At 36.8% G+C, this 12559-nt stretch overlaps 1 protein-coding gene across 3 annotated transcripts in view; it reads left to right on the forward strand.

Moving 5' to 3' along the window:
- LOC124605604 (uncharacterized protein C2orf42) overlaps nucleotides 1-12559 on the forward strand; it is a 223069-nt gene that overhangs the window by 119780 nt on the left and 90730 nt on the right. For all 3 annotated transcript variants that reach the window (XM_047137398.1, XM_047137399.1, XM_047137400.1), the window contains one exon: nucleotides 4669-4791. In XM_047137398.1, coding sequence (XP_046993354.1) covers nucleotides 4669-4791 — 123 coding nt within the window. The remainder of the gene's footprint in view (nucleotides 1-4668; nucleotides 4792-12559) is intronic.

Genomic DNA, 12559 nt, shown 5'->3' on the forward strand with positions numbered 1-12559 from the left:
GACTCGGTGTATTTTTCCAGACAAGTTAAAATGTGCCATTGTCAGGCCTCTCAACAAAAAGGGGGAAACCACCAGATGTCAATAATTACCGACCAGTATCCTTGCTTACAGCATTTTCAAAAATCTCTGAGAAAGTAATGTACTCAAGAGTGGTTAGCCATCTCAGCAGTAATGGGATACTTAGTAAATCACAGTTCGGATTCCAGAAATGATGTTCCACTGAGACAGCAATATACAGTACACTGTCCACATAATTGAGTCTTTAAATAGTAAAATGTCACCAGTAGGAATATTCTGTGACTTATCCAAAGCATTTGATTGTGTGAACCATGACATTATGTTAGAGAAATTACAATTCTATGGTATAAATGGAACAGCATATGAGTGGTTTAAGTCATATCTACAGAATAGGATGCAAAAAGTCTCTTTATATGCTTCAAGTTATTCAAAGGAGTTTGCCACTTCATCTAACTGGGGTGAAATTACTTTAGGTGTTCCACAAGGTTTGATCATGGGTCCCCTCCTGCTCTTGATATATGTGAATGACCTCCCTTCTTATGTGAAACAAGATGCTGAACTGACACTGTTTGCTGATGATACAAGCATAATTATTAATCAAGTAAAAGAAAGTCTGATAGAAAATGATACAAATAAGGTCTTTGGAAAAGTTATTAATTGGTTTTCTGCGAATGGGCTTGCTCTGAACTTTGAAAAAACACAGTACATCCAATATTCTGTTGTAAAAAGTATAATTCCCTCAATAAACATAACACATCAAAAGAAATCAGTAGCCAGGGTAGAGCACACTAAGTTTTTGGGTGCACATATAGATGAGAATCTTAATTGGAAAATTCATATTTTGGATCTCCTAATGCGACTAGGTTCAGCAACTTTTGCAATCAGAATAATTGCCAGTTTTGAGGATGTAGAAATTAGTAAGCTAACATACTTCGCATACTTCCACTCTCTGATGTCATATGGAATAATATTCTGGGGCAACTCAGCACTTAGGAAGCTCAGAAGAAAGTAGTTAGAATAATGTGTGGGGTTCATAGTCGCACATCTTGTAGGCATCTGTTTAAAAGATTATGAATGCTTACAACTGCTTCACAGTACATTTACTCAGTAATGAAATTTTTTCTCAACAACATGGACCAATTTCAAATCAACAGCGACATTCATGATTACAATACCAGAAAAATGAAAGACCTACACTATCCTTTACTTAACCTGTCTTTGGCACAGAAAGCATAAAATATGCTGCTATAAAACTTTTTGATAAATTACCGGATGAAATAAAATGTCTGACAGACAGCAGTAATAGTTTCAAAAACAAATTGAAATCATACCTCCTTGACAACTCCTTCTATACCATAGCTGAATTCTTGAATATGAGTAAATAAATCTGGAGATATAATATATGCATTTTGTGCCATTTAAGGGAGTGGGATAGGTAATAGAAATATGTAGGTACAACACTATAACGTAAAAAAAAAAAAAACCCCTTGTTTCTTGTGCGCATTTCTTGTGCATTTGACATGTTCCACATCATAACGGTTTTTCCGTGCAATTGGTCAGTGGAACACGTAACTAATTAACTAAATCTTTTGCGCTGAGGCAGTCAATTTATTGGAAACGAAGTGTTTAATTTCATACTGTTGGCTAGTTTCAACTGTTCGCTGCATTTCAAGTGCACGTTTTCCATCTTCTAGCTCGCATAGCATTATGCCATAATAAAGAACCAAACATGAGATAATACAGCACTGGTACTCAAGAAAATTTACATCCGAATCTGAACATACGAATGTGCACTTTAAGCCCGATTATGCATTTTAGTATGGTTCATGAAATTCCGATGAACTTGAAGTGTCCTTTGATGTCTTGTTTCTTTTGTGACATAGTGCAAGATCTTTTAATGTTTTACACGTACAAACATACGGGCTTCCTGTGTCATCGTAGCTGCACAAAAGCAGTGGTGCCTGTTATCTGGCGCACTCTGGCAACTGCTGAAATGAATCAGTTTCTAACAGGTCATGGTAAAACGTTGCGGATGGTGGTTTGAAAATGTCCTTCCCACTATCCTTCCCACCCCCCACCCCCACCATGGTATTTCGCTGTCCAATGGACCTACACAATATACTCGTCCATCCTTACACAACCCCTGTTCCCAATCCTTTACCCCATGGCTCATACACCTGTAATAGACCTAGATGCAAGACCTGTCCCATACATCCACCTACCACCACCTACTGCAGTCCAGTCACTAACATCACCTATCCCATCATAGGCAGGGCTACCTGTGAAACCAGTCATGTGATTTACAAGCTAAGCTGCAACCACTGTGCTGCGTTCTATGTAGGCATGACAACCAACAAGCTGTCGGTCCGCATGAACGGCCACCAACAAACTGTGGCCAAAAGACAAGTGGACCTTCCTGTTGCTGAACACACTGCCAAACATGATACCCTTCATCTCAATGACTGCTTCACAGCCTGTGCCATATGGATCCTTCCCACCAATACCAGCTTTTCTGAATTGCGCAGTTGGGAACTTTCCCTGCAATACATCCTACATTCCCGTAACCCTCCTGGCCTCAACCTTCGTTAGTCACTGTCCTCACCCATCCAGCCCCCTCCCTGTTCCCATTCCAGCACTACACAGCTGCCACACCCCAGTCTTTTATTTCTGTCCTTTCGTCTACTTATCCCTTCCCCCCTCCACACCTTCTCTCCTGCCCTCCTTCTAAACTGCAACACTTCACTGTCCGCCACTCCCACCATACTATTCCTCTCCCTTCCCGCCCCAGCCACCTCTTTACCCCCACCCAGTCACCACTCCCATCATGCACTGGTGCTGCTGCTCGCTGTGTAGTTTCAGCTCTCCGAGACTGCAGACATGTGTGCAAGTTGCGTTTGTGTGTGTGTGTGTGTGTGTGTGTGTGTGTGTGCGTGCGTGCGTGTGTGTATGCGTATGTACTGCTGATAAAGGCCTTAATGGCCAAAAGCTATGATTGTGTGAATCTTTTTATTGTGCCTATCGTGACTCATCATCTCCGCTATGTGGTGAATAGCAATTTTTACAGTATTTTGCTGTTTTACTTTCCGAAACACAAACACATCTACATAAAATAGGAGTAGAAGACAATGCAGAATGCTTTCACAAATGAAAGAATATCAACATTATTTTTCTCTACAGGAAAACTAAGTTGCATACGACACATTCTCCAGCCAAAACAAAGCTATCTCAATTTATCACTGATATTACTTTAACTGTTTACATATGCCTGTGAACATAGTCATATTTTCGATATGTTTTGCTGTAAAGGTCTGCCTGTAAGCATGCTATAATATTTTTTATACAATTAGCTGAAAACTAGAAAAGTAAAACTGTATTAAAATGGATGACAGTTCAGAATATCTGTTGAAGTTGACATTTTTGGCTAGCAAATAGTATTAAGTTAGGTATCCTTGCAGCATCATTCAATGGTTTTAACATCAAGGCAATGCAACATAATCTCATAAAGAATTTGTTTCTGTAGAGGAGTCAGGTTGGAGGTAATGCTGTTGGTGACTGGAATGTTCCCATCTGTATCGACAATAGTGCTGACATTGTAATAATCTTTTATTTATGTATCTTTTCTATTTTCTGTGTGCACTAAATTTATTCTGTGTACATGCAGTCAAATAAATTTTGTTTGAAACTACTGGTTGTAATGGAAGGGAGGCCCTGTTATTGAGTACTGTACTTTGTTTCTTTAAACATCACCATGTCAATATGGGTGTAGTCTACTGAGAAAAGGAATAAAGGACTTGGGTGGGAAAATTGTTAACAGTATTTACAGGATGGTTCCATGGTGATGTTACAAACTTATGGATGATGGAGAAGGTAAGTGTATAATTTGGGTGAGCTCCAGAAATGACCAAGTCAAAAGTTATAAGCAAAAATCATTCTGATACCTCTGACAGTGGAAAACATGTACCGATACTGTTATTGTGAAGATTGTAGGGTAGGCAACTTTCAGAGGCTGTAGTATGGACCAAAACAAGAAAAAAAGTGTGGTAAACATGGACTCTAAAATGCTCACCTCAAGAGCTATGAGCACTTGTTCATCTTTGATACTGTGAAACACATCTCTTCTACTGAACAAGTGCCCATAGCTCTTTTAGGTATGCATTTTAAAGCACATGTTTACTAGACTTTCTTTTGTTTTTGTGCATACTACCAAGACTGAAAGTTGGCTACCCTAACATCTTAGCAACAACAATACCTGTACATCTATTCTACTGTCAGAAGTAACAGAACATTTTTCACTTATAACTTTCAATTCAGCTGTTTCTGGACCAGGGGCCCTTACTCAAATTACTCAAATTGATACAGTTACCTTTTTCCTTCATTCCAGAAAGTTTGTAACGTCATCACGGAATCAACCAGTATGTGCCTATGCACAGAATCTACATATTTCAAGTTCTTGTGTATGTGGTGGGGTAAATTCAACAGTCTACACAAATCTAGTTTTGAGATAGATGAGGTCCAACATTTGGATATCTGTGTTTCCTATTACCTGAAGTGAAGGAGAAGGAAGTTGTTATTGTTTAAATAAACATTGACAGTTAAAAGTTGTTATGCCCTGTAAATGTTTCCAAATTTATGTTGCCCTCAAATTTCCAGGTACATAGTTTGGATGTACTTCAATCTGACCCTGTCGAAGTACAGATACGTGATATTGACGCAGTTGGAGAGCTGACATTTACTGAGACAAGCTTATTAGGTGACACCACTGCTCCACTTGAGGTGTGTTATTGCTAATAATGTGTTTGGTGTTTAAAATCCCATTTTGAATAAAAGAAATGCTTGAAGTGTAAGAGTCTTTTGGTACTTAGTTTGTAAAGTATTTCCTATGCATTTTATTTTAACTGTGAAAAGGTAGACATTTGAAATATACTTGAAATTTCAGATTGTAATTTGTGAAGTGACAGGATTTCACATACTGCATTTTAACACAATCTTTTTTATCTACATGTCAATCCATACAAATAACACCGGGAAAAAACATCCATGGAAATCTCTTATTATTGACTTCTATATTACTGTAACTGTTCTTATGCCGAGAATAACTTGAGCACTGATGTATTAAATCTTTAGTAATTGAGCTGAATTGTGTTTAATAAAACTACTCACACACCAGACCCCGCATCCCACACCACACCGCACCACACATATTGTCTTGAAGTGAGAACTGAGACTAAGAAAACTTTTCTGCTGATAAAATCCTTACATAATAAATCAGTTTAATCCAAACTGTAGTCCTGGTGGACACTGCAAAATATTGATTGCTTTGTAATGGAAAGTGAATTTGCTAAGTTTGAACAATTTATGTTATTGCTTTGTAGGTTGAAAAACTGCCAATTAGTTTTAAGAATGATGACCATGTTAAATACCATTCCATTTAGTGATTATAGTGGTTAACAATACATGAGACAGAAAAATTGCAAAAAGCTTTTAATTGATGAAATAGAAAAAGCTAAAACATGGTTGACTGAGGTACAAATGAGAAGATGCAAGTAAAGGTATGTCTTAAAGGCCTTGTTAAACACCATTCTTTAGCAGAAAAAGGCAAAAGCAAGGGTGAGATTTTTCCGAAGAAAGGGAGGGAAAAGACGTCATTTTGTGTCCTGAATCCAGAGAGAGACAAGGTATGAGATAATCCAGAACACAAGACTCACATCTGAAATTTACATTCAGAATTACAGTTATAATCTGGTGATGTGCCACACGTGAAAGATGGGAGATAAACTTGTGAGATATCACTGGGAATTGTAAATATAAACTAAAGGAGATGAGTGAAGGATGGGATTCTATTTGGGGAGGGTGGAGGGGAAGATATCATGAGATTTAAAGATTCAAAATGACAAGAATAAGCGCTCCACAATAATACTGGAACTGACAGAGAGACAGAAAGCAGCGTTTAAGTAGAAAAGCGGAGGAAGGAAAACTTTAAAGTAGAATTGAGGACCATTGTGGAAAGTAGTTGATGTAAATTAAAAAACTAATATGGCAGGAGCCAACACATTTGGGAATTGGGTCTTATCCCAGTGTTAAGGTAACCAGCCAAATATATATGTTACCTGACGTCTGAATGTGTCAACAAAACCTTGTCCCCTAAACAGCTGGATTCCTCTCATCCTCTCACCCTTCCTTTTTATCAACCCCACCTTACCCCTCTCTCTTCCCTGACAAATGGACTAATAGTTCCAAAAGCTTACTTTTACAAGTGACTTCCAGCAGTACTAAGTATTCTGCCTGCTATTCCGATACTGACCATCAATTCTGTCTCATAATTTTAAGGGTTTCTCAAGTGTATCTTTCCTTTGTTCCAACAAAATTATGCTGTATTTGTACTTTGTCACTTTTCTCAGCATCCCTTCTTTTTTTCCAATATTTAATTAATACAATTCAAATTTTACATGTTCTAACTCTGCTTGGTTTTCACATAAGGGTTGAGAGTACATAAGTCTAGAATAAATTGCTAGAAATATTGTCCAAGGGTGCACTCACTGTTACTTTTAATCTGGCACAGAAGGTAAGGGTACACACTGCGTCATTGAAAGTTGTTTTGAAAGGTGTGATGATTGTAGTTTTTATCCTGAAAATATGAAATGGAAGAAAAATCATTTCACAAACGATTTTAAATAAAACCTGTTTTTTCTGTCTTAAATTGCAGTGTTTCTTCTCATTTCGCAATGTCATAAGAAATGCTTTCATTCATACTTTCATTCTGCTACATCAAAATATTGTTTAGCTACCTATGTTCATATAATTGTTTTGTTAAATGTAACATCTATGAATCTTGAAAGTATACGTCCTCTGTTCCATAAAACAGAAGTAGTCTGTAAAAAGACACTCAAAACATTTTAAAATAGTAATTTATGATAACAAGTAACATCTGTTATAGTAATACTGATACACTATGAAAGGCATCTTTTCATTCCCATGTTGGATCACCTGTTAAGGCCACCTGGTGATTTGAAGACAGATGTGGCATTTCATGAAGGTGATAAGTCCGTTCACAAATAACTTAAGTCAAAAGATGTCAGGTACGCCAATACCTAGATAAACTTCTGTAACATGGAGAAGTTACATAGTTATTCAGTTGGATTCTGGTGATTGTAGAACATCGTATAATGAAGAAATGGAATTTCTTAACGTAGTTCTCACACAATATGTCAGATAAGTACTTTGAACATCGACACCTTTCTGAAAACAGGCAATCAAAAATATTGAACAAGTATGTTCAAAAAGAGACACAATCTACATACCAATGCTAAACTAAACTAGGTTCACAAATCAAAATGTGTTATAATTTGGTTGAAACAGAATATTGTAGAGAGAAACCTGGCGTAAGAAACAAAGTCTGCACAATGGTTCGAACTTTCAACATTAACAGTTTGTTCAGTAATAAATTCAATGTCACAATGAATTATACTTATCTCGTTGAGATGAAGAAACAAAGCATGCACTACATTATATGTGCTCACAATGATAACATGTAAACCAACAAGTAGAAGACGTAAATGTTTAGAGGTGATTTTCTAGCATACAGTCGCAGTAACAGGAATGGTGAAAAGCTCACTCCTTCAAAAACAGTTTGGCCCAAAAACTGGTGTCAATTCTGCCAGGAAAAGTATTATTTGAAAATAGGTCTTACCTGGTCGAATTACATACCTGGTCCACTACCAGTTGGATCACATAGCAATATCCAAACAAACCATAGAGAAAGAGGACACAACACTGATGACTTTTTAATAGCACACTCATTGCCAGAAATGTGGAACATTGGCACATATCAGAGGAACAATGGTAAAATTGCCCCAAAGCATTGGTAAAAATCAAGGAGGAGAAAACACACATAAGGGAAAATTGGTATGCCAGAATAACAGAGTAGTTAAATGTAAGTATGGTAAGAACTATAAGAGTAAAGACAACAGTAGTAAGAACTTGTTCAGAATCTTTGCTGCAGTTGGAATGGGCTGCAAACCAATTAGTATGATGACTGCTTACAAAGAGAACCAGCTGTGAATTCTAGTCTGATGTATCGAGGAGCTCCTAAATTGTGAGAAATAAACAGAACAAAAGCTTTTTTAAAAAAGTTACACCAAGGAAAGAGAGCTCCAAAAACATTAGAAATGGATGAGAGAGAGAGAGAATGAATCTATTATACAGTTGGTGTGTGTGTGTGTGTGTGTGTGTGTGTGTGTGTGTGTGTGTGTGGTGGTGGTGGTGGTGGTGGTGGGGGGGGGGGGGTCGTCAGGGAAAGAAAGAATTTGAAATCAAATGCGATAGATACACGCAAATAGGCACTTAAAGATTTGCACAAGGTTGTCAAAGAATTTTGGAAATAAGGAAAGACAGTGGTTGGTGAAAACAGGTCCACATCCAAGTGTTACATAAGAAAGCACACAAGGCAAATAGCTTTGGTTATATTGACATCTCTTTACCACCAGTTACCTACAAACCACTACAAAAAGTTTGAAGTACTGTTGAGTTAAATATTAAAATGAGTAGCCTACAGAATTGGCAATTAACAAGCTAGGTTGAGAGAAGTAGATAGATTTCTACCAAGGTTGCAATCTGTAAAGAGTCCTCAGAATTGGAATGCTGACATCATTAAAACAGTTGAGTATTATGGAATGCTTATTGGTTTACTGCAGGCATTAAGTTTGCAAATGACATTTCTGAGCTCTTCAGAGTTAAAATATGGCTTGGTAACATATGTTGTTTTATTAATCATTAGAGTTTGGTGTTGGATAAAATCAGAAGAGAATGAATAAGGAGAAAGGAGTATGGTAGCATGATGTTAATGGAAAGTGAAGATTTGAATTATAGTGCTTCACTTTTATTGATAATATTAGTGTAATTTTTAAGGATGAAATAAATGCAAAAATAGTTTTTTTTTTTAATTCTCTGTGAAACTGCTAATTCTTGAGGGAATGATATCCTTACAAACACTGAACATAGGCGCAATGAAAAACTTGATAAATGTAACTGCTTGATAGAATGGATCTGATTACTTGGACTGAATGAAAAATCACCAAGGAGAAATTAAAAAATGTGAACTAGGAACACAAAACACCCAAAACATTACAATAATGTAATTTGAAGCATTACAAGCAAAAATTACAAATTATACTACACAATCAAAGGAAGGAAGGACAGTTAGGTTTTAATGTATACTGTTGACAACAATGTCATTACATATCATGTTCAAGCTTGGATTAGGAAAGGATACAGAAAGAAATTGACTGTGCCATTTTTAAAGCAACTGTGCTGACATTTATATTAAGTAATTTAGGGAAACCACAGAAAATCGAAATTTGAGCAGCTAAATGGGGATTTGAACTGCCATCTTCATGAATGTGAGTGTATTTTTTGATGCTAACATCTGCATTATGTTTGCTCGGCTGTTCAGATGTGTTCCGTTGAGTGACTGTATTTATTCAGTTTTGGATTGGAAGAGACCACTCACCAAAAATCAGAAGCATTGAGTTGTCAAAGGCAAACACAAAAGAAAGAAGCTAGCTTTTGGAGTTATCCTTTGACGAGCTACAGTAAAATACACATTTTATTTTACTCTGGCTCGTCAAAGGATAACTCCAAAAGCTAGCACATTTTCTTTCTTTAGTGTGTGCATATTGACAACTCAATGCTTTTGCTTTTTGGTGAGTGATCTCCTTAAATTCAACAGTATTTATATTCTACAAGAATTTGCTACAACATGTATTTATTCAGTCATTGATTGAAACAACTCATCACCATGATAACTTGTATTTGACTGGAGGTGATTTGCTTGTTGGCATTGGCCATGATGGGTTAGTAAAGTGGGGTTTCTGCTCCAAAATGATGTTACAGTGAAGAAGGTGAACTGGCTCTTAGATCTTCCCACTTTTTTAAAAAAAGTCAGCACCAGATGGCCCTACAAAAGGGGAGGGTGCTGTCTGTCTGCTGCCTTCCCCCCCTCCACCCCACCACCCTCTGTGAGCTTGCAGTTTTTGCTTGTCCCTTGTCACTAGAGAGAAACTGGCTAACAGTGCATTAATGCAGAGTGTATTTGTTTTCTGTTATTTACAATTAGCCACCTTCTCATTTACTTTAATAAAATGGATGATATGATATACTTCCAGAAATGGGTTTAATTTGGAGACTGAAAAAGTGAAAAATTAATCCTCAAAATGTGTGTGATGCTATAAACTTATGGAATAATCAGGACTGCACAACACTGTAAATGCAAGTTAGCACCACAGAAGTTCCTAATCTCGGAAATGCAACACACATAGAAAAGGGTGTTAGTGTTGGTTCTGTTGGATTACTTCATATAATTTGTGTACTCTGAATGTTTTCTCAAAATTTTTATTTGTTACTTTTCCTTTACTGATTATAACCTCTTCGTAGAAGTTTATTGAAAGAAGAAACTGAACAGTACATCCACAGAAATGATACTGACTGTTTAATGCTTTTCAACTAGCAGTGATTTAACATTAGTCACTGAACATGCAAGTTAAACTTTGCACTGGAAGTCAATGAACATGCAAGTTAAATTGCACTGGGATTTCATTATTTAATTACTAATGTTTTAAGTTATTTTTCTGAGAAACTGGATTGTTTCATTAAGATTTTCACACTCCTTTGGAGAATTATTTCAGTGCCCCTATCTGCGCCTGTTTAAAATAATATTTGACAAATTTACACATGAGTATCTTGTAAATGAAAGTAAAAATATTTTAAATAATTTGGAAATATGTTGAACAATGGAAAATCCAGGATGGAATGTAACAGTATTATGAGAAGGAAAATTGCTACTCGCCATGTAGTGGAGATGCTGAGTCGCAGATAGGCACAACAAAAAGACTCTCACAATTAAAGCTTTCGGCCATTGGCCTTCATCAGCAATAGACACACATATGCACGCGCCCACACACACACACACACACACACACACACACACACACACACACACACACACACACACGCAACTCGCACACACGACTGCAGTCTCAGACGACTGAAACCCTACTGCCAGTGTTGTTTCAGTTGCCTGAGACTGCAGTCGTGTGTGTGAGTTGTGTTTTGTGTGTGTGTGTGTGTGTGTGTGTGTGTTGTTGATGAAGGCCAATGGCAACTCAGCGTCTCTGCGATATGGTGAGTAGCAACTTTCCTCCTCATAAGATTGTTGGAAATATGTTGGACATTTTGGAAGTACATTCAACAATTCTTTGAGGTTAAATTGCTGTAATTGTATTTGGAATCCCAAACCAAACTACTTCTGAGAAAACAGTTTACATTTTTGTGAATGTATTCTGGCAGACTGAGGAAGGCTTAAATCTGTGGCTTTTTTGCAATTTGGTGCCATAATTGGCAAAGTATATTTCCTGGTTGAATTTTTAGTGTGGTTCATCATAGAAAGTTTGAAGTTATTTTCCTATGAAATACAGAAGGATTAATATCTGAGATAACCAAGCAGCTAAAGCTCTTCATTATAGTTCTCCAAATAATGGAATCTTAATATCATGTTGCTAACCAATTTCACATATATTTATTTGAGAGATGCTGAAATAAAAGAAAACAACCACTGTTGGATGAGTGTGTTTGGAGAAGTGTCAAAACTTACTTACATTACCTTAGTCACAGGGTTGCTGTCCTCAACACTAATGCACTGTTTAAAATCCACTGGTATGTACTATGTATCCTTCTTTTATAGTGGCACTTATATCAGGCCCACCTCTGCCAGATTGCCTGTACATTCTTCGTTTACTACTACTGACAGAATTGATACTTAAAATGTTGACCAAAGGAAAGTGTTCCTATTGCTCATTGACAGCTTCATGCTTCTTGAAGTATAAATTAATTTGTGGTTATCTCATTGTTGTTCATGACATTATTTACATGAATGCACTTATGGGCAAAAAAGCTTTTCCACTTTTTATCTTTACAGTTTTATTTAACATATACTTTGTTCAAAGTGTCCTTTTCCTTTTTTAGTTATATTACTTTCCTGCCAGGTATTTAAGCCATTCATAAGATGCTATGTCTATGATGTCATTTTGTTTTCATAATCAACATAAGCTGGCTTGTAGTCTCCAATTCTCTTCCTCCATTACTTGAGTGACAGGGAAACAGTCGCTGTACCTTTGGAATATTCCCAGTGCCTGGCTAACTGCAACCCAAAAATGCTATGAAATATTTTAACTGATTCCCCACTTCACTTGCTAAGTTAGAAGAGTTAACAGGAAAGAAATGAGGAGGAGGAGGAGGAGGAGGGAAATGATGAGGGCAATTTTAAGACCAGTAATAAATAAAGATAACAGCTGGACAATGAAAGAGCACAGAAAGCAGAGTGAGATTAAAATTATGTGGACACGGTCTCAGACTGAAAAGCAAATTGACCAAGAAAACCCAAGAAGTTAAAGTTAAAAATATGCTATGCTTTATGGAAGAGCCAGGATAGGATTTTAGGAGGCCAAAACGCATCAAAGACAATGTAAAAAAAATTATAGACTTTGATTAA

The sequence above is a fragment of the Schistocerca americana genome, chromosome 3, assembly GCF_021461395.2.
Source record: "Schistocerca americana isolate TAMUIC-IGC-003095 chromosome 3, iqSchAmer2.1, whole genome shotgun sequence".
NCBI classification, from domain to species: Eukaryota; Metazoa; Arthropoda; class Insecta; order Orthoptera; family Acrididae; genus Schistocerca; species Schistocerca americana.